This window comes from Borostomias antarcticus (genome assembly GCF_949987555.1).
Source record: "Borostomias antarcticus genome assembly, chromosome: 3".
Classification (NCBI taxonomy): Eukaryota; Metazoa; Chordata; class Actinopteri; order Stomiiformes; family Stomiidae; genus Borostomias; species Borostomias antarcticus.
The window spans coordinates 22,045,809-22,067,829 of NC_140236.1; the positions used below are offsets into that span (position 1 = coordinate 22,045,809).

General features: G+C 44.6%; 1 protein-coding gene and 1 long non-coding RNA gene across 3 annotated transcripts; one reads left to right on the plus strand and one right to left on the minus strand.

Moving 5' to 3' along the window:
* Nucleotides 1–2,373: 2,373 nt before the first annotated feature.
* LOC311307160 lies at nt 2,374–3,283 on the minus strand. The gene is made up of 3 exons (XR_014630361.1): nt 3,099–3,283; nt 2,770–2,906; nt 2,374–2,602 (listed from the first exon to the last, which is right to left on the minus strand). It is a non-coding gene; the product is annotated as an uncharacterized lncRNA (long non-coding RNA).
* A 1,938-nt stretch (nt 3,284–5,221) lies between these two features.
* Nucleotides 5,222–20,681, plus strand: aar2 (AAR2 splicing factor). 2 transcript variants are annotated; one of them, XM_084435795.1, is made up of 4 exons: nt 5,222–5,348; nt 7,097–7,868; nt 10,392–10,621; nt 19,989–20,681. In XM_084435795.1, exons 2-4 carry the CDS (start codon nt 7,106–7,108, stop codon nt 20,154–20,156), a joined length of 1,161 nt encoding a protein of 386 aa, XP_084291921.1. In that variant the 5' UTR covers nt 5,222–5,348; nt 7,097–7,105; the 3' UTR covers nt 20,157–20,681. The 2 variants fall into 2 exon arrangements, with proteins under 2 accessions (XP_084291921.1, XP_084291922.1); XM_084435796.1 differs by having other exon boundaries at nt 5,244–5,348; nt 7,113–7,868.
* Nucleotides 20,682–22,021: the final 1,340 nt, after the last annotated feature.

A 22,021-nucleotide genomic window follows, 5' to 3' on the forward strand; every position in this document is an offset into this window, starting at 1 on the left:
TCTGTGGTGGAGGATGACAGCAGCCTGGTGTTTGCAGGGCCCACCACTGCTACCCATGGGACAGGTGCACATCTATACCTGTATGTCTACGGTATAGACCTTTCCAGGAGTGGAGGAGCTTTTGACCTCAAAGTGGATGGCATCAATCTGTGGAAAAGTATGGTAATAGCAAAGAGGAATAACAGAGGAAGGACAAACAATCTCTACTAAATTAGGCGAGTGGAGCGGCTGGGGGGCTGATGGCCGGGAAGCCAAGCTGGCCAGAAAGCCACGGACGAGTTGTATTAATTCACTTAAGCATGTCTTTCGATCTCCAACCTTGCCAGGGGAATGTATTCATATCAATGCTGCTTTGTAAAAAATAAAAATAAAAAGTATTCACCTGGTGGATGTCCTCAGGTTTCACACTGTTGTCTTTCACCAGGAACCTTGACTTCTGCAAGGCTTCCCAATGGCCAAGGGCTGCATCTGTTATTCTGGACTCATAGTAGGCACTGAGGCGGGTGGTCAGAAAGTCAAATAACTGCGGTACATTGTACGCTTTCGTGCGATGTAGGATTTTGTCTTTCAGAATCCTCATAGCAGCCTCGCTGTAGTTGTTGGTGTTGGTTTCCTCTTACAGGCATGTTGGCCCTGTAGCAGAGAGCCCAACACTCCATCCGGCTGTAGAGTTTCTCCATGTACACCTTGAACTTTGGATACCTTTAGAGCAGGGGTGTCAAACTCAAATACACAGTGGGCCAAAATTTAAAACTTGAACAAAGTCGCGGGCCAACATTGAACAAATGAAAATTGTAATATGGACCCAAACAAGTTTTGCTTTAACATTGAATATGCACTTATCACTTTCGCTTTTGGTGCGCATCAATGGTGTGCACTAACATATGGGAATACGCCCTCAGACACAAGTGTTGGTGCTCCATCTGCTCAGTAGAGAAGCTTGTAAAACCCTGACTGTCCTACAGCTAGGCAGACAGACAGACAGCCGGCATGCAGACAGACAGCCAGGCAGGCAGACAGGCCGGCAAGAAGGCAGACAGGATTGAATGAACAGGAACAGAGCAAACACAGCGGCCGGCTAGGTCAACACAGGTGTCTCTATCACAGTGAGACGTTACATAACGTAAAGCTTCTGTTTTCTGCCTTTCTTTTCGCCATTTTTAAGAAGGGATAACACGGTTACAGTTGTAGTATGAGATTGCTATGACTACTGTCACAGAAGAGAGGGCGTTTCTGGGTCCTGTCTTGATTGACGCGCCAAAACAACAGAAGAGCATTATGGGATTTGTAGTATTAGCGGTGAATGCGCTGTATAATACTGGCGGGCCAGCTCTAGTAGTCATTTGGTATTGCCTTGCGGGCCAAATATAATTACACTGTGGGCCAAATTTGGCCCGCGGGCCAGAGTTTGACACCCCTGCTTTAGAGCATTACAGAGAATTAATGATATTGAACTAGGTATAATTCCAGTAACTCCAATGACAAACATTCAGGAGGGCTGTTCTGATCAGATAAAAAGCATGACTATAGTGACTAACGTGTCTGCTGTCATTCTGTCAACACCAACCTGTTCAAAACAGACCTCTCTAAAGCCTGATGGTAACAGCTGTGCAATGAACTTTCCTCACTGGCATATAAGTCTTTGATGACTGCAAACAGTGTAGCTCTGTCTGACATACTGATGCCATTCTCCTTGTACCACAGCCATCTCCATACAGCTTGCAGTAGGTGAAAGGAACAGAGGAGAAGTTTGGCTTGTGGGAAGGCCCTGCTGAGTGCTCCTCTCTCTGCTCTGCTGTCATCTGTAAGGAATACCATGGGCCCTGACTCTCCCCTGCCTGAAAAGGACTCTTCACCAAGGAGGCTCTTCAAAAGTTCTAGGCCCTCAAATATGACCTGCTCTTCCTCAGACTGGGTGATGATTATTCCAAGCGGCAGGCCACCAGCACAACTGTGGGTCAACAGCAGGAATACCCGACAATGATGCCGATCCATATTGCCAGAAGCATCCATAAAGCCACCTCCCCACTGTGCTTTAGATTGGCATGCACTCTTTTCATTAAAGGGGAGCAGATGGCCACCAAAAGCTGCTTGCCACTGGATGTTGTTGTTGCTTTAGCACATTGGTCCCTGACCTCAATGTTATAGTGCTCAACCTGCCTTTCTAGAGCCACTGTCATCTGGACTCCCTTTGAGCTTCCATATTCCTGACAGAATATCTGATGGTACAATCTGTCCAAAGACAATAAATTACTAAGTAATTTGTACACACAGTAACTTTCAAAATGATGCAACTTTTTCATGCATTATTTTAATTATACATTATGCATCATTACCTGTAGCAGTACTCGAGAGTAGGACAGAGTGCTCGGTCTGCTGTGGCAAACACATAGTCCTCCCCATGTTCCACCTGAAGATCGTACTTCAGCACATCTAAGGCTGAACTTGGAGGTGTCCTGCTTCAAAAAGCTTGGCCAGATTATCTCGTGTCTTGTCCGCCACATCACGGTACCTGAGTGCATCAGCCACATTGATGTTGTGGTTGTGATCACTGCAGATGGTCACCGTTGTAGGAAACGTAGGAACATGAGGATCTGTGCTTCTGATGAGACATGTTAGACAAAAATGTTCTTTACTGCTCTTTAACACAAAAAAAAGTATGCAAGACAAAACAGTGGCAAATGTAATTGTAATATGTGTACAAGTGCACAATTTTTACATGTGTCATTTTTCAAAGATGTTGTAATAATTACAGTAAATCCTACTTACAGACTGAGTCTGCCTCTGCTCACTTGAGTGCGAACGAGTGTGACAGTCATCTTAGCAGGGCAGTCTGTGTTCTTGCTGCTGCTTGGTATTGTTTCCATGCCCCGAGGTCTGGTTTTATGCTGGCATCTGTAGTCAACCTTACAGGACAATACAGGTGTTATTTTATAAATAGGTATGTGGCAATAATCTACGTTAATACCCTTTCACATCATTCATAGTAACGTCTGCAATGGGCATCGTAGCTGGAAATTCAAATGTCTTCTAACTTCAAAAGCAAGTTGTGAAATTGACCTATACTGTATTTACTCCTCCGAAAACCTGAGTGTTACCTTGAAAATAACTTTTTTGCCCTTTCCTGGATATGTTCGGTCCACCCTCCAGGTGACTGTGTGAGATTTTAACCACAGCTTTATTTCATCCTCTAATGAGAGGCCCATCCGAAGAGTTCCCTTGAAGTTAACGTGATCACTCGTCTCACTAATTGCCTGGTAATCGCAGACATGGTAATCATAGCTGTCTGGCAAATTATCCTATGAAACACAACAGAGTCAAATGAAACAAGATGGGCACGAATGCATGTGACAAGGGCATTTCGTTAATGTATGTATGTATGTGTGTGTGTGTGTGTGTAATACTACAAATAGAACCCTTTCCACAGCAGTCATCTTGACTGAAAGCCAGGTAAACCTACATCCTGTGAGCCAGACTGGCACATTGATTGACTAACACATGGACACAGACTGATTAACATTATTAATGACACCGGTGTCAGTCTGTTTCACAGGATTTAGGTTTACCTGGCTTTGTGTCAAGATGGATACTGTGAAAAGGGTCTTTTCTAGAGTAGGCTGTATTTTATGAGAAAATAAACAGTTTATCTAGAGAGAGAAACCTTCAGAGTAGGGAATTCCGAGATATTACTCTTGGGACTGGTGCAGATAAACTTCTTTTTACAGGGCCTCTCACCGAGTCTTGCTTTCAATTGTCTGAGGAGAAATATCATCATTTTGGACATAACGTTAGTAACGTTTTTCATTTGCATAACGTTACACATGGGATAACATTATCAGATTTAGAAAGGGAAAAACGACAATGGCGAGAACTTAAGACAGGTTCACTTAGCTAGCTAACGCTAGCTAGCTATAACATTAACTAAACTTCAACCAAGTTTAGCAGGACTAATAAAGCGACACTGGCGAATGACAACTCTGGGCTAATATAATTGGCTTTAATGTTACTGATTAAACACATAGTGGAAGAACATAGTTTGATGATTTATTGTTAATTTTACGTTACCGTTTTTCTTCTTCACTCAAAGGCATAACTTCGTGCGTTCTTTCATTGTCTGCAGTGGCGTGCAGTGCGGCGAAAGTCGCTGGCCTCTTCGCGTAGCCTACGCGGCAAAAGCAGCCTACAGTCTAGTCTAGTGGGCATCGAGTCATGGCCAATCCTGATGCTCGAATGGCAAGCAGGGCGTGTCTTGCCATAAACTCCAGTGGGTTCCATAATAACGCGGTGACGGCCCTGTCCCGGTCGGTTCCGGTGGAGTGGGGAGTCCGTCCCACATTTGGCTTTCCATTTATATACCCTCCCCCTAGATTGAGAGTGCCCTCCACAGCTGCGAGTGACACTTCATTTGGAGGGACACTCGGTGGCGGAGTGGGAGTGAGTAGGGGGAGGTTTGAGATTGGGCCAGTGGCCGTGTCCGAAATGCCTGCTACCTGCTATATAGCAGGCGAGAAGTAGCATGCTATATAGTACCTACTACTCCACGAAAACGATATAGCAGGCAAAAAAAAGTAGCATGCTACTCGAGTCAGGTGACGGGAATGCGTGGGTTACGTCGTTACGCTGAGGCGAAAAGGCACTCAGTTACAGACCTCGAACCTGTGGTTAGTTTTCTGTGGTATTTTTATTCCTCCACATATGCCCGGCCTCAAACATCAGGGTATTCTTATTATAACACGTTCATGTGGATTTTTAATGAGCGTTCACCGCTCTCCCCGCTGTATTGCATGTCCCTGCATTAGAATTGTTAAGTACCTGCCATCAAATCACTTTGATATATTCTGTCAAATATATCGTTTCGAAAAATTATTTCTTTATCCAGGCATCTTAGTTTTAACAGTTTCATCATAGCGGAACAGGTTATTTGCTCGTATGTGGTACTTATTTTGTTCACAAGTTCACGATCGTACAGCCAGGCTCCAGAGCTCCAGAAACCATTAATCAATGCAAAATTGCTCAGTGGGGGAAGCCTACTTATTTAGAAATTCAGGACATTTAAGTGCCATTAGAATTGAAGAGCTGATTAACGGACAAAATAGTTTTCCAAGAATAATGATGTGTGTTTATAAAATATCTTTATTGTTCCATATGTAGTATCGGTGGGGTGAACAATTGTGAGACCAGGAAAGAAGCAATTGTTTGTTAAAGTTGGACAATTTTCCAAATTTGACAAGGAGGTGGTACAGTAGGTGGCGGTATGCACCTTAACGTTGGTTTGCGATCAGCCATTAAACTCAAAGAAGAAGAATCACTGTTCTGACGCCTGTGGTCAGAAGAAGAAGACGTTTTTGGTAAGTTTTTTTTAGCTGTTACCTAGAAATCGTTGTTTCGTGCATTCATTACAAGTCTAAATGATGTACCTATCTTATAAATCTAGGTACCACGCTATCTAACCACGATCTATGCATCGTATTCGCTTTGTACATAGAGAGTAACGTTACACAGATGGACATCATTAGGATAGCTAGCAAGTTAGCTAACGTTAGGGTGGGCACAGACATTTTAAATTAGCACTATTTTCATGAACCACCATGGATTATTTAATCCGACGTAGTTTATAGTTTACCCATCGGAGTTCTGCTACCTTAGATACTTTTCTAAAACATTTAGCTAAACATGTATTTGGACCCCGTTTTCGCCACCTCTAGCCTGAGGGGCAACGAGGTGCACGTACGTTATCGTTAGCTAGCTAGATTAATAGCTAACGTTAGTCTAACGTCAGCTACTATCTGCTCGAGGCGAGGTTGCATCCGTCGGGTGACGGTTTAGAGTAGACGGGCTCTAGATGGCTAACTACTATAGCTAGCTAGCTCTATATAGCACGGTTTACCCGTTAGCCAGCTAACGATTCAGCTAACTATAAATTCAGCAGTGGCCCCGTTCAGATGAATAATTTCCGGCGCAACGCATGGCTCAAAGTGCATGGAGCTAGTGCAGGGTAGGTACCACGATGGATGGATGGATGGATGGATGGATGTTTGTTTGTGAGACCGTGATGTCACGAAATCGCCACCATCGTTCTTTGGTGGAAAACAACGGGGAAAGTGGTAGCACTATGTTCTTTCAGACACGACCATCTTGTTTCTACACAGGTGTATCATTCGTCTGATTGCATAGGATTCTATGCAGTAGAGCCAATCAGACAAATAGATACACCTGTGTAGAAATAAGATGGTCGTGTATGAGACTACATTTTCCCAAGCCCTATATGGACAAAAGTATTGGGCCACATATAGGGATGGGCGCAGGGCGTAAAATAAACTTTTTAGCTCCAAAAATTCACCGGCCAAACATATTTTTCACCGGCCAAAAACGCAAAAGACGCAATGAAAGTGACAGCTTTACATCAAAGGATAATCGCTGCATGCATTTGCGAGGTAATGTTCCATAGGCGAATCAGGCACTTTGCCTACTCTAAACAACATCGTCTTTGTAGGCAACCAAACTTTTGAGCATGTCATTCTCTCCATTCAGTCTCCGTGCGTGTGTGTGTGTTGAGACCGGCACCAACTGGGAGGGAGGGACAGTCTGCTGATAATTAGCAAAAATGCTTCTTAGATCTCTTATTGCAAGCTAGAAACTGAACGCTTATATATCCTAAATAAATAGAAAGTACTTTTCCAATACTGAATCGGATATACGTGTGTGACACGGATAGGCCGATCAACTGAAAATCGTCCAATTCCCGTCACCTACCGATCTGTTGGTGCACCCCTACTTAATAGTTGTACCATATCAGGCAAAATAATTGGAATTAAATTAAATAAATGGAAATAATCATGCAGCCCTACAATTTAGTATCATTAAAGTGGTCTAAACTAAATATTTTGACTTCATCAAGCACACACAATTTCCCGTTTAGACCCCATAGTTTACCTTGATTGCAAGGTATAGTATAGGGTAATTGATTGGAACAGCCAAACAAAAGCTGCCCATCTCTAATACTGAGCAAGTGTGCTGGACTGGAGATATGGATTAGCTAAAAGGATTTATAGGAAGCCAGCACAAATGATCTAAGTTGTTGACTGATTTGTTTCAGGAATCAATAATGGCAGGTGCTGACATGGATCCAGAGATGGCACGGCGACTATTTGAGGAGGGTGCTACATTGGTGTTGCTGGAGGTCCCGGCAGGCACAGAGCTGGGCATTGACTACAATAGTTGGCAGGTTGGACCCCGTTTCCGAGGGGTGAAGATGATCCCTCCAGGCCTCCACTTTCTCCATTACTGCTCTGCTAATATAACCAGCCATGGGGGAGAAACGGGTCCCAAGAAAGGCCTTTTCCTTACCCTCAAACCCAGAGAACTTTTGCTGGCCCACTGGGACCCAAAAGAGGAGGACCTGGATTTCTCTGCTTCCCAGAATCAAGAGGAGGTTGGCCGGGTCCGGGCTGGCTTACAAAACCTGGATGCTTACCTGGGTCCCTACCCATATGATATGATGCGTAAGTGGGTATCCCTCACCGATAGGCTAACCCAGGAGCTAGCCAGCAAACTGCAGCCTCTCTCAGGGCGTGTGTGTGCACTCAGCGATGTGATACCAGAGCTCCAGCTGAAACACACTAAAGACCGGGAGCAGCAGAACCTCCCCAGGAATGACACAGAGTGCCAGAGCATGAGGGAAGGGCTTGATCGGCTTCCACGGATGAAGCAGAGGGAAGGAACGGAGCTGCGCTTCTCCCACATCTCCAGACAGACGTACCCTCCAGGCGCTACGCCAGCCCAAATCACCCAGTGTAGTATGGACCATAGCTATGCTCTACAGAGCCTGCTGGACAAAAACTACAAGACACAGCCGCTCACTGTGCTGGGTGAGTGACTTGGTACGGCTGTACGACATGAATTCCCAGATGTGGTCTTGGCGCCTGTTAGCATTAGCCACCTTGCTAGAATATTGTGGCAATACAGCTGTATCCAAAACACCACAAACTCCTCAGTATGGCTTTCAAAAGGGTTGCACTAACAACAGTGCTGCAGTAGTCTATCTTGATATTGTAGCAACTGTTGGAATCTGAAACCTTTTCAAATCTTAAAAAAAAACACAGTACCCCAGACTGTACAGTAGGGCTGCCCCCTGAAAGTCGACGAGTCGAATCATCAGTTAGACCTGTAACAATTATTACATAATCGCCAAACCGCAATTTTGTGACATTATCGCAATTATTTTTTTGAACCATGATTATGCTTTTTTTATTGCTTATGTTTAAACCGAGCATCAACAGTGTACAATTTCAGAATGGTTGCACTTCCAGACAGTGGCTGTTGTGTTTGATGGGTTCTAGAAGCAAGATGGTTAACTAACGAAGCTAACAAGTACCTAAACCAAACCAGAGGCTTTGGTCTGGGAGCTGGGACTCAACCCTCCTCTCTGCTCAGGTTATAGCTCGCTCACTCGCTCGCTCACTCACTCACTCACTAGCTGAATCCCAATCTGAGTGCGCAAACCGCACTTGCGGCCCCTCACACTTGTGGCCTGAGGCCTGAGCACTTAATTGACGTCAGCTGGAAGGGCCAGAGGGTGCAGGGCCGTGAATTAAATGGGACAGCACTCCCAGTTTCGCTCAATGCCCCTCCCACTTCGTTTTCATTGGCTGCCGCGTTCCTCAGATGCAGAGGCTGCTCTGACGCTCCCTTCAGCTCTGCAAATTGACCGATTGACGTCTGTTTTAATTTAATAATAATAAAAAAATTAGGTTGGGTGGGATATGTTTGCAGCATGTGGATTTCAAGATAAATGTAGTGTTATCTGCAAATGTCATCATTTATGTGTGATGCACTCGGATCATGATCGGATGCACTCAAGCACTGTGTCACATAAGACGCGGTGGGCTGTGGGTATTTTCTGCTCCCAAGTCCGTGAAATTGCGGACTTTCGGTAAGTGCGGTTACAGTGCGCAAAATGGCGGCGTGGCGCACTTGTGCACCTAGCAATACCGTTTTGGAACTACCCTGAGCCCTTGTGGACTTAGCGGGAACGCGCATGTAAGGCCACAAGGCCGCGAGTGCTCTGCACTTTCGCCTAAGTGCGCGATTTGGGATTCAGCTACTCACTCACTCACTCACTCACTCACTCTCACACACAGTCCTCACTCACTCAAATGATTGGCCTTTGTTGAAGTGTTAAAAAACACATCAGTAGCAAGAATAGGCCTGCTGTAGTTCTCCTGTATGTTTTAAACATATAAAACGTCACCGCTCAAGAACCCTTCTGGAAGCTACTAGCTAGAAACCTCCCACCAGGGCATGCTTTGCAAGCGCACCCCCCTAAAACAAGAAAAAAAATCACTAAAAATCACGCAGGTGCATTAGGTCCTCTACTCAACTTACAAAGAAAAAAACCCTCTTTTGACAATTATGTTATCAATCGCTAGTATTTCTGAGACAATTAATCGTCTAGCAAAATTTGTAATTGTTAAAGCCCTATCATCAGTCACAGACCCTCAAGTCGACTTAGATTGTTGAAGTCGAGCAGTCGTTTTTTTGCTCCGCTGTCAAGATGTGCTGGTGGGCCTATCACCTGCCTGGTGATTTATATGGGACAGGCCAATCATTCATTTTAGACCTAGGCTGTTACCGTAGCTTTTTGTTGTGCAGTAAAAGGAGACTTAAGACTGATATTACTAAGGGAATATCGAAGGCAGGGACCCCTCTCCCCTCCGCTGTGTGTCTAGCCTAGCCTACTATGCGCCAGCTGTCACACACATTTTCCAAACAGAATATCAGAACACAAAACTGCTTTCCTAGATCAATCTTCTTGTATTAACTACGATATCCGCTGGAAACATTTTTTTTCCTCATAGACAGACCGAGCTCTAATCAACGAAAATGCTTTAGTGAAGCCAAAACATTTCCTTGTTGACTGCTGCCCAACGCATGAGCCTATTCCCGCACGCTTTCAAATGCGCAGTTGAGGAGACAATCGTCAAATCGTCCAACCCTAATGTACAGTAGGCTATGGGGAACACAGCATAAAAACATGGGGGCATCTGAAGTAGATGAAGAATATGGGCTATATGATTGATGTTTGGCAAGAAAAACAGGCGTCTTTTACTGTGCTCCCTGTGAGTTTGAGCTAGTTTGACAGCTGTCCCAACTCCCACCGTCTCCCCTCAGCCTAACGTGAGACATAATGGGGGCGGGGGGAGGAGGAACAAATCCTCTAATCTCTGGTTTGAATCGGCAAATCTGATTCCACACACAAAATTCAGAGTCGGGGAGAGCTCTACTGTACAGTAAAACCGAACGTATACAGTTTGTTGATATAACCCCAACTCTTTCTGTGTTTTGTTCTTGTATGTCTTCATCCCTCTTGCACCCCCATCTTCCTGTTCCAGGCGAACTGCAGTTTGCCTTTGTGTGTTTCCTTATAGGCAGTGCATATGAGGGCTTTGAGCACTGGAAGCGTTTGCTGGCCCTGCTGTGTCGTTCAGAGGAGGCTATGAGGGAGCACAGGAACCTCTATCTGGGCCTCATCGCTGTTCTCTACCACCAGCTCGGAGAGATCCCTCCAGACTTCTTCGTTGACATTGTCTCTCAGAACAACTTCCTCACGTCCACACTACAGGTACAGGTTTTTCTTTTTTTACCTGCAGTTTTTGGCTGTGTTTTCCCCTCATGTACTGAGGAATTTTCACACATGCATGTTTTAACAATGCCCTGACTTAAGTTTCAACAAGGCCCACTCAGTTCGCAATATTGGCTCTAGTAAGCTGGCCCCGCCGTTGTCTGAAATGGGTCTGAAATGTAATTCACAAACCATTTTAGTGTTAAAATTAGGGCTCTCAATCGATTAAAAATCGAATAAATTACATGTTCTGTAATCAATTAATAGAATGAATCCCAATTAATCGCATATCATTTTTTGGCTAAAATATATTACATCAGTGTTTCCTGTGGAATTGATTCCTTGTTGTGGTGATGCCAATCTCAAGACTGCCAAAATAGGGAGGGGGGGTTTTGGGGTTCTCCCCCAGAAAAAAATTTAGTTTCAGAGACTTTGTTTCCTGCATTTTGGTGACTTTTAAAGAATGAAAATAACAAAATAAGTATAATTGTGACTGAACATGTTTTGTTTGCTAGTAGGTGGTATTCATTCTAGAGATGGGCCGATTGGCTTTTTTGGCCGATACCGATTTTTTTGGGGGGGGGGGGGGCAGAGTCATCTATACCGATTTTGGCCGATACCGATTTTCAAAAATTGTAATTAATTGACAGCACTCACTTTGCATTTTCTTGCTTTTTTATTTTTTTTTATTCTGCAATCCCAGGATAGTACAGATGAAAGTAACTGAATATGACTATGACTGTGTATAGGACTGTTAAGACTGTTGACTGTATGACTGTGTATAGGACTGTTAAGACTGTTGACTGTATGACTGTAAATTAAATCTTACTTGGTTTAGTTTAGATTTCAAAGAACACGCTGAGTGGTCGGTCAAGCTGGTTTTAAACTAAGACAATAGTTTTATTCTGTTACGATTCTGTAGAGTCGGACTCTAGCACAGGAAGTGAATCCGGGCTGAGTGAGTCAGATGTGGGCGAGGTCGATAGGTTATACAGTGAAAAAGGAAGTGACATAGTTTCAGGATGAAGAGGACAGGGAAGTGATGTCACAAAGAAAGAATTTGTAGTTTTAACAGACTGATCTATGAGAACGAACAACAAAGTTAGAACAACAGTCAAGTAGGAAAACAGAACACTTTGGTGAGACTTGAATTTCATTCACAGACTGTGTATAGGACTGTTAGTGCCTCATTTTTAGGCCTGCCCCCGACTAAAGATTTTCCTGCTCGACTAGAAGTCCTCATTTCAAGTGACTAGTCGACTAGTCGTTCCTTTATTATTATGATGATGATTATTATTATACATGTAACCTTACCATACACACGGAGCGAGCGGCAGCAGCCGCTTCAGCAAAGCATAGATTAATTCTCAATGTGTCGGCATTCGGCAACACAGCAAGGAGACTGAACAACATTTTATTACTCTTTTATTTAAACACAGTATAGCCTACAACAAACTGTAACACGGAAAACAAAAGTAGCCCACACACATTTAATTTTTCACAACAGCCCAGCGATCAGTGAAGAAATAAAAAATAAAGGGGAGCTACATGAGAACTCAATTTTCTGAGGTCAGAATGCAAACGAAAATGCAGCTGGCCTATTATAGGCTATACGCACATTTCTTAATAAGAGACCGAACAAATGAGAACGATGAAAAGAATTAGGCCTACGTTGGCTTCTCGCCAGGCCCGGCCTGTGCATTTCACAAAGGCCAATATAAAGCGAAAACCAGCACCAATACACAAACACCAATATGCCATACATATGCCTTATAGGTGCTCAAGTGTCAACAATATTAGCTTCAGTATGCATGACGCAATATGCGGGATCCATACAAATAACACCAATGTCTGCATAATAAATATAACCTTGTTACAAATTATTTACAGCAGAGAACAGCACATCTATTTTCCAAAGAATCCAATTTCAGCTCCTCAAGCTAAATACCAGTGCAAACATCTCCTATGTGCATAAAACAAACACATACACGCACACACACAAAATGTGCGCATTTGCGCAAGCACATTATATCAGCAGATTCTCCAACTCAATAATACCAGTGTAAATCTCAGTCCTATACCACTTTATCATGTACGTAAAACACACACGCATGAATGTGCGCATTTGCGCAAGCAGTTTTAACGACTAGAGAGCATGAAAATTAGCTTCATATTAATGATTAGCCTACCTTTCAGAAGCGGCACGACGTGCCTTCATCGGAGCGAAGGTCAATTGCATCCTCGACTTCGATTCTCTGTGCCAGTTCGTGTTCTATGGAGAGCGTTGCAAGTCCATTTCAGTCTGTCCTTTGTCATTGTACTACGAAGGTAGTTTTTTATTAGTTTCAACTTTGAGAAACTGCGTTCTCCAGAAGCCGGAGTGAACTCCGCAAAAAGTTGCTTGTGAACTTGACGGTAGATCTGGTCCTGGAGGCAGGCTAACATTAGCATCTGCTCTCGTCATGGTGCTGCTAGTGCTACAGCTAGCATGCTGTTTCTTCTTGTGGACAAATGCCTGTAGTTGGTAGTTTGGCAATCTCCTGACATTGTGGGCTTGACGGTAGAGGCGGCCTGTCTGCTCCGATGCTGCTAGCACCTGCTGCTTCTTCTGGAGCAACGGAGGTTGTGCTAATGTTACTAGTGCTAGCAGTCTCTTGGTTCGGTGGTGGATTTGAAGAAGGTGCCTCATCCTTGCTACTCCGGGTGGGATCAATATATTTAAACAACGAATCCCTCTGTTTTTGGATGGCTCAGCCACTAGGAATGTGTCAATCACGTAGGCTCAACCATTGACGCACCTAGATTTTTCATTTTTTTTTATAAAAAATTGGCCCTTGGTTGGCTCACATTTTGCCGCCCTTGCCAAAGTGCCGCTCTAGGCAATTGCCTAGTCTGTCTATACATACGGGCCGGCCCTGGACATTGTTATCCCAAGCAGATTTTGAGGGGTTTTTTCTTTCTGCGACTAAGCGACTAATGAAAACTTGCTCGACTAGGACTCTTCTCGTCGACTAACGTTAAGTCGACTATTGGGGGGCAGCCCTACTCATTTTACTCGAACTGTTTAATGAAAATAAAATATATATATCTTCGTTAGTTGCGTGTTCAAACCAGCAGGTTTTCATGTGCATCTTGTTGTGGTTCGTCCACCCTGAGGTGCTTCCCCGTCTAGGAGCGTCATCGCCCGGCTCGCCTGTGCGCGCTGCGCGTCCTTCCACCTCGGCACGCGTGCTGAGAGCACAGCGGCGCACCGGTGGCTCGTTAGTAATCAACACACCTGTGCTCCTGCGTCTCTCCCTGAGACAAACGAGGGGCAGGCCCAGCGCGTGCATTTCTGCCGCTCTAGGCGAAACACAATTATGCCGCCCCTCTATTTGCGAATACCAGCAATAACGCACAGCATAAGGAAACAGTCACCAAAGTCTAGTCTATTGCAACGCAGTGTCAACATTATAAGGAAAAGCATGACGCGCATAACGACATGTAATAAGCGAGAATAGAATAAGATTAGAATTATTATTGCCTATTGTTGTGAATCTTTGGACTGAACTGGGCTTTAGAACAGCAGGCTACCTATTATTCTTCAATGATAGCATATAACAACAATCAAATGTAGGCTATTAGGCTACTGTAGTTGTAGGCTATAATAGTTCGTTTTTGTAGCCTATTCTATGTGCGGAAAAATAACTGGCCAGTATGCCAATAGCCTACGGTCTGGAGTGGTCCGAACTGACCTCTAAAACTGCGCTGCTGCTGTCGTTGCTGCTCTCCGCTCAACGTGCGGTGCGAACGGTTACTTCTCAGGACTGTATCACTCCCTCCAGGAAATACACTTCACCATGGCTCTTGTATTTTGTCTTCATCAAATCCACCGTAGAACTATAGAACCGGCTCATAGAAACCGGCCAGTTAAAGCCAGATCAACCGGTCGCAGATTGGGCTAATTCTAGTCAAATCGGCCGGTTTTGAATCGGCCACCGATCGATCGGCCCATCTCTAATTCATTCTGTTCACAACAACGTGATGTGCGGCCAGCCGAAATAGCTCCAAGGGACCTGGTCTCAGGCGAGTTGAACAGCTGTCCACCCAGAGACGGGATCTCTCGCTGCGGCATGAAGTTCGCGGCTAACCCGCCGAGCTCGAAACACAATGAACGCCTACTAGCAAACAAAACATGTTCAGTCACAATTATACTGTTAAAACTAAGATGCCTGGATAAAAAACTATGTTTTCCAACGGATATATTTGACGAAAGTAGATTAATAAGCAAGCCGCTTTTCATCGCTAACTCGGAGCAGGGAGAGCAATCTGTTCGTGGACTACAAGAATGCGTCATTGATACCTTTGACTGCGCATGTCAAAGGTATCAGTGACGTGTTTTTTTCAAAGATGGCTCGGTTCAATAGGGCTTCACTTTAGATTTCGAATCCTGGGGGCCTGGTCTCAATGAAATATGAGCAGTGTCACATGTTTAGTGTAAATTGTCACATGACCAGAGCTGTTTACTTCCTGTTTGCACTATGAGGAGAAGATGGCAGCATCAAACCGCCGAAAGAAAAGGTTAGTGAAGTATGTTAACATAATAGAACAATAATTTTTGGTACACATCATGTTTAAGGTGTCTAGTATTGATATATGCATTTACTCAACTTTGTTCAGTGTGGTCATAGAACTAGTAAACATGTCAATGGCAACAATAGTGACCGGCGGGATAACACATTGGATCTAGCTATACACATACTTATACACATAACTAGTTATTGTTCTACCTAACTTTCTACTGTTTTCTTTGAGCTATGAGTCCAAATTCTGGATTTGTTGGATCAAGAAGACTTCCCAGACAAGGCATGCAACATTGCAGTTCCATCCATCCATCCATCGTCATCCGCTCCTCCAGGGTCGTGTCGCGGAGGCAGCAGTTCCAGCAGGGGGCCCCAGACATCCCTTTCCCTAGCAGCATCAACCAGCTCTGCCTGGGGAATCTTTAGCTGCTCAGTGCGGAGATGTAGTCCTGCCATCTGGTCCTGGGTCTACCCCGCAGAACACGCCTGGAACACCTCCCTACTGGCTCCTTTCAACTGGCTCCTTTCGATGCAAAGGAGCAGCGGCTCTACTCCGAATCCCTCCCGGATGACTGAACTTATCACCTGATCTCTCCACCCTCTGGAGAAAACTCATTTCGGACGCTTGTATCCATGATCTTGTTCTTTCGGTCATGACCCATCCTTCATGACCATAGGTGAGGGTGGGGACGAAGATAGACCAGTAGATTGAGAGCTTTGCCTTTTGGCTCAGCTCTCTTTTCGTCACAACAGTGCAAAACCGCACCAGCTGCTCCAATTCTCCGGCCAAACTCCCTCTCCATGGTTCCCTCACTCATGAACAAGACCCTCAGATACTTGAACTCCTTCACTTGGGGTAAGGCCTCATTTCCTACTCGGAGCAGACAAAACAACGGATTCCTGCTGAGAACCATGGCCTCAGATTTAGAGGTGCTGATTCTCTTCCCAGCCGCTTCACACTCAGTTGCAAACCTATCCAGAGAGTGCTGGAGGTTGCAGGCCAATGATGTCATCAGGACCACATCATCTGCAAACAACAGCGACACGATCCTTAGCTCACCGAACTGCAAACCCACCTCCCCACGGCTATGCCTCGATATCCTGTCCATGAAAATCACAAACAGGATTGGTGACAAAGTGCAGCCCTGGCGGAGGCCAACCCCCACCGGAAAGGAAACCGACTTACTGCCGAGGACATGGACACAGCTCACGCTCTGGGTGTACAGGGATTGGATAGCCCTAAGTAGGGACCCCCTCACCCCATACTCCCGCTTAACCCTCCACAAGACCTTTCAAGGGACCCAGTATTAAGCCTTCTCCAAATGCACAAAGCACATGTAGACAGGTTGGGCCTGACCTCCTCCAGGGAAATTGATGATGACCCCCCTTCATCTTCCGGCTCTGCCTCGATCGTAGAGGGTGGGTAAGTCGGGTTCAGGAGTTCCTCAAAGTGCTCCTTCCAACGCTCAACGATGACCTCCTTAGTTGAGGTCAGCAGTGTCCCATCCTTGCTGTACACAGCTTGGATGGTCCCCCGCTTTACCTTGCTGAGGTGTTGAATGGTCTTCCAGAAACACTTTGGTGCCGACCGAAAGTCCTTCTCCATGGTTTCTCCGAACTCCTCCCACACCCGCTGCTTTACCTTGGTCACAGCCGAGGCCAAAGTCCTCCGGGCCCGTCGATACCCTGCCACTGCTTCTGGAGTCTCCCGGGCTTACATGTCCCGGAAGGCCTCCTCCTTCAGTCGGACGGCTTCCTTGACCATTGGTGTCCACCACGGTGTCCGAGGGTTACCGCTCCTTGAGGTACCTATGGCCCTCAGGCCACAGCTCCCATCCACAGCTTCAGCAATGGAGGCTTTGAACACCGACCACTTGTGTTCGATGTCCCCAACCTCCACAGGGATTCCTGAGAAGCTTCGCCGGAGGTGGCAGTTGAATTCTCTCCGGACAGGCTCTTCCTCCAGACGTTCCCAAGTCACCCTCACTACACGCTTGGGTTTTCCAGGTCTGTCCAGAGGCTTCCCCCGCCATCAAACCCAGCTCACCACCAGATGGTGATCAGTGGACAGCTCTGCCCCTCTCTTCACCCGAGTGTCCAAGACACACGGCCTCAGATCAGATGATACGATATAACAAAATCGATAATCGACCTTCGGCCTAAGGTGTTCTGATGCCAAGTACTTGTGGGCATCCTTGTGTTCGAACATGGTGTTTATGGACAAACCGTGACTAGCACAGAAATCTAAGAAGGGCCTCTAGCCTCCAGAGGGGCCAGCCAGAAGACTCAAGGGCCTCTAGCCGCCAGAGGGGCCAGCCAGAAGAGCCGAGAGCAAAGCTGGAGGTGCTCAAAAATAGAGATTTAGACCAATCAGACAACCAATCACCTCTACTTTAAAGCATGTTCTAAGGCTACCTCTATCCTAAACGTTACCTTGATGTTTAGTGTGTTCAATGTCAGTGAATACTGAACTAAAAATGAATGTATTTAAATGAATGTTGCACTAAAGTAAGTTGCACTAAAGTTACAATGTTGAAATAGGTGGATGATTGTTCTTTTGTCTTTGTTCTCAGTATTCATATTGGTGCTTCAATAGGCTTATTCATATGGGCATTGCCGCATTGTATAAGGCTTTTTTATTTGTAAAAATCACATTAACAATGTGATGGAGCATTTCAGTAGCAATGCTGGGACTGCCAGTGCCAGAGTTTTAAATGTGTTCATAACTGGCCTTAGATATATTATAAATTATTATACCGATTATCCCACCGGTCACAATTGTGACCGATCATAAAACACTTTGTCACCTACTTTTACATGAAAATTTCAAAAAATATATAATTGATTATTTCAAAGGGTTACTAATGACACATGATTTGGATATTTTTATGTCTGGGAAAAATTCAGGATTAAATGGGTTAAGACTGATATAATGGAGGGAAGAAGGCAGGGAACCCTCTCCCCTCCGCTGTGCGTCTAGCCTAGTCTACTGTGCGCCTGCAATCATGTCCATTTCCCAAACAGAATATCACAAAACACAACTGTTTTCCTAGATCAATCTTCTTGTATTAACTAAGATATCTGCTGGGAAAAATAAATTTTCCCATAGACAGATTGAGCTCTAACGTCCGCAAAAATGCTTTAGTGATGGCCAAAACGTTTCCTTGTTGATTGCTGCCCAACGCATGAGCCTATTCACGCACGCTTTCAAATGTGCAGTTGAGGAGACTATTGTCAAATCGTCCAACCCTAAAGGAAACACTAGAAAACACTGCATAAAATCCTGTCGGCATCCGAAGTAGATGGACAATGTGGGCTAGATGATTCCTGAAAAGTAGGTGTCTTTATTGTGCAGCCTGCGAGTTTGAGTTTTAAAGTTTGACAGCTGTCCCAACTTCCACGGTCTCCGCCCAGACTTATGGGGAAAAAAAGGAGGAACGAATCGTCAAATCTCTGGTTTCAATAGGCGAATCTGATTCGACTCAAAATTCAGAGTTGGGTACAACACTACAAGTTACACATAACGACAACTTGGTAAGAAGGTAAAAGGAGACGTAGATCATAGGAGTCTTTATTAGAATGTGACAATGTTAATTTAAATAGCCCTATAATCGCAACCAGCATATATAACATTACATTGTTTAAACTCCATTCCAGTTAATTTCTCCTCCCAGTAGTTAGTGACATCACACTATATAGCAGCGTTTCCGCTGGTAAGCTTTTGCCGTGGCGCACCGCCACTGCAAGATCCTTGCCGCCACACCAAACATTTGATACAAAAAACAATGATACAAATTAGGCTATATATATAAATAAAACTTTCTAAATATTTCTGCCAAAATGCGCTTTCAAAACCACTGTCGCGCCCACATTAGGACTATTTATTTTCAATAAAGAGCCTATAGGCCGCGCGCTCTGTGCCGCTCCATGCTGCTCCTTGCTGAGGTGATCGGAAGACTCGGCGCTTGAAGGGATTTTTTCTTCAGTGAGCGGCATGAGGTTACAACGAAAGATAGGATTGGGCCAACACTGGTGCTGGCACCTAGGCCTACTCCTCAAAATGCCTAGCCTACTGTCTAAAATACATTTATGTTAGTAATCTAAGTGCCGTTATACCTACAGTTAGATGTGCCGACAGTAACCGATCGCAGGATGCAAGATAAATTCCCCAATCACAGTGGTCAAGTCAGCAAGCATGTTCAACAAGTGCTTTGCCATCCCTAGCAACAATATAAATGTTAATACTAGCTGCTCTGCACACAGATCAACTACTACCTGTGCACAGTGAACCAGTGATCAGTCACCCCACCCTCTTCTGGCTGATGCTAGGGCTGGCTTGAATATTCCATTATTCGTTCGGTAGGTTGGTATTCAAAGCTCAATTCAGTATTCGGAGCTTCAGGTTTTTTATGCAACAAAACTTAGCTCAAAAGTAGCTCAAACTCCTGCCCTCTAGCCTACTCATATTCGTAAGAATGTCCTGATACTCCAAACCGATACCAACACCATCATAACCTTACCCTGAATGACTCACAACTGCTCAACTAAACAGAATCGGCATGATTCTGCAAGGGTTGGTTTCAGTGGCCATTGGGACGCCCGAATGGGAGTGAATGGTGGGCATGGCCTTTTTCATTCAAGGGTTGAAGGTACAGATGCACATTTGGGAAATGTATATCTGAGAAATGGGGAAAAACAATACAGCTTTCTCTTTAATTCTAATTGTGATCTCCTTTAATGTATAATGGGTCCAGCTCTATAGAGCTTTCATCTCTCAACCTCATTTCCCCCCCTCTCTCCTTCAGGACTTTTTCCAGTTTGCCAGTGGGTCAGGGGTAGATGCTACTCTACGTAAGAGAGCAGAGAAGTTTAAAGCTCATCTAACCAAGAAGTTTCATTGGGACTTTGAGGCTGACCTGGAAGACTGTGCTCCTGTGGTCGTGGAACTGCCGGAGGTGGTCAAATTGGACTGAAGCTCTCCTAACCTGTTGTGGACATCCAGACCTGGGAAAGGGAGTGTACCTGTGAAAGAGCAGAGGCCCTACTGCCCACCGTCATCTAACCATTCTCTAGATGAGGACTGACATTTCAACTATGACACAACTTCGGCCAAACTTTGATTATTTTCCGTCCGTTAATGGACAATCTGATACTGGACAGGAAGCTGATTGCACTCTGGCATGTTAGCGCTCTATTGACCCACATTACCTCAGACTCTTTTCGCTAGCTATAGAATGCCTGGGTTGTACTGTTGTCTCTAATTTTGTAATGTATCCACTTTCATTGCGTAGCACTACCAGGACTGATCCTCAAACAGTAGTTTTTACAACAGGAAATGTGATGTCTGCAAAAAATGGCATCCATGCTTGTATTGAGGCTATGCATATAAATATATTATGTACAAAGGGTGTATTGTTTCATCCCACTTTGCTTGTTGGATGCAACTTGACTGCTGTCTGGTTGCAAATCGTTAATGGGATCTTATGAGCACCTATAAATATTACACCGCAATACTATGACACATGATGTGATAAAGAACAAGATAAGGTACAATAAACGAAAATGACAAACGCAAATGACATATAGGCAACCTCTATTATATCCAACAGTTATTGTTGCCCGTTTCACAGTAACAAGCATTTAACCTATTTGCCAGCTTTTCTGCTCGTTCCTTGCTCTACATCAAAATTAAAACCACGTTGTCTTTCTCCATGATTTTCCCGGTAAGAAGAACCCATCATCTGTGTTCATGTTATATCATCTTTTAGTTAGGTAACGAACCAAGTTTTGCAGGATATGGGTTTGAGGGGAATATGTAAGGTATTATGGGTAGCGTAGTCCGGAAGTAGAGTATGTTATGGGCAAGCACCCAGGAATTGAAATCTAAAGTGAAGCCCTATTGAACTGTGCCATCTTGGCTAAATTTGTAGTCATTTGGCTAGTTCCGGTGACTTTTGTACTTGCGCAGTTATGCTTTTCTGTCCTATGCGCGTCCACGAACAAGTTCACGTTCATGTGAAATGCAATCAAATGAAAACCGGCTTGCATATTAACCTGTTTTTGTCAAATATATCCATTGGAGACATTATTTTTTATCCAGGCATCTTAGTTTTAACAGGTTAATTATAGCTGAACATGTTTTGTTTGCTAGTAGATGGTATTCATTCCGTTCGCAATAACGTTATTGCAGCCAGGCTAAATTCCTCCAGGGAGCCAGTGACAGGCGAGTTGAAAAGCTTCCCTCCCCACCAGCAGGAGCTTTGGCCGCTGCTACCGCATCTCGGATAACCCACTGTTTGTGGTTGCTATTTCACATTCGCCCTTGATCAATCCCAATACCGATCCATGGTAATATGAATCAATACCATGATGAATACCATCTACTAGCAAACAAAACATGTTCAGCTATAATTAAGCTTTTAAAACTAAGATGCCTGGATAAAAAAATGTCTCCAATGGATATATTTGACAAAAACAGGTTAATATGCAAGCCGGTTTTCATTGCTAAATCAAAGCGGGGAGAGCCGGGAACGTGCGTCTACATTTCGTGAACTTGTTCGTGGACGCGCGTAGGCCAGAAAAGCACAACTGCGCAAGTACAAAAGTCACCGGAAAGCCAGAAAAGCACAACTGCGCAAGTACAAAAGTCACCGGAAATGGTCAAATGACCACAACAAATTTGCCAAGATGGCGCGGTTCAATAGGGCTTCATTTGTGATAGGTCAGTGAATGGAGTGGCTGTATCCAGTTCTATTAATACATCCATGGTTATGGGTTATGAGGAAAAACGTGAACGGACTAGCTAGCCACAAGTTGCCAGTGAATTAAGTTAGAGCTA

Excerpts from the sequence above, each read along its gene's own strand:
- aar2 (XM_084435795.1), top strand. The coding sequence starts at position 7,106 with ATGGCAGGTGCTGACATGGATCCAGAGATGGCACGGCGACTATTTGAG. Across the intron at positions 7,869-10,391 it reads ACAGCCGCTCACTGTGCTGG|GCGAACTGCAGTTTGCCTTT; the intron begins GTGAGTGACTTG and ends TTCCTGTTCCAG. Across the intron at positions 10,622-19,988 it reads TCCTCACGTCCACACTACAG|GACTTTTTCCAGTTTGCCAG; the intron begins GTACAGGTTTTT and ends TCTCTCCTTCAG.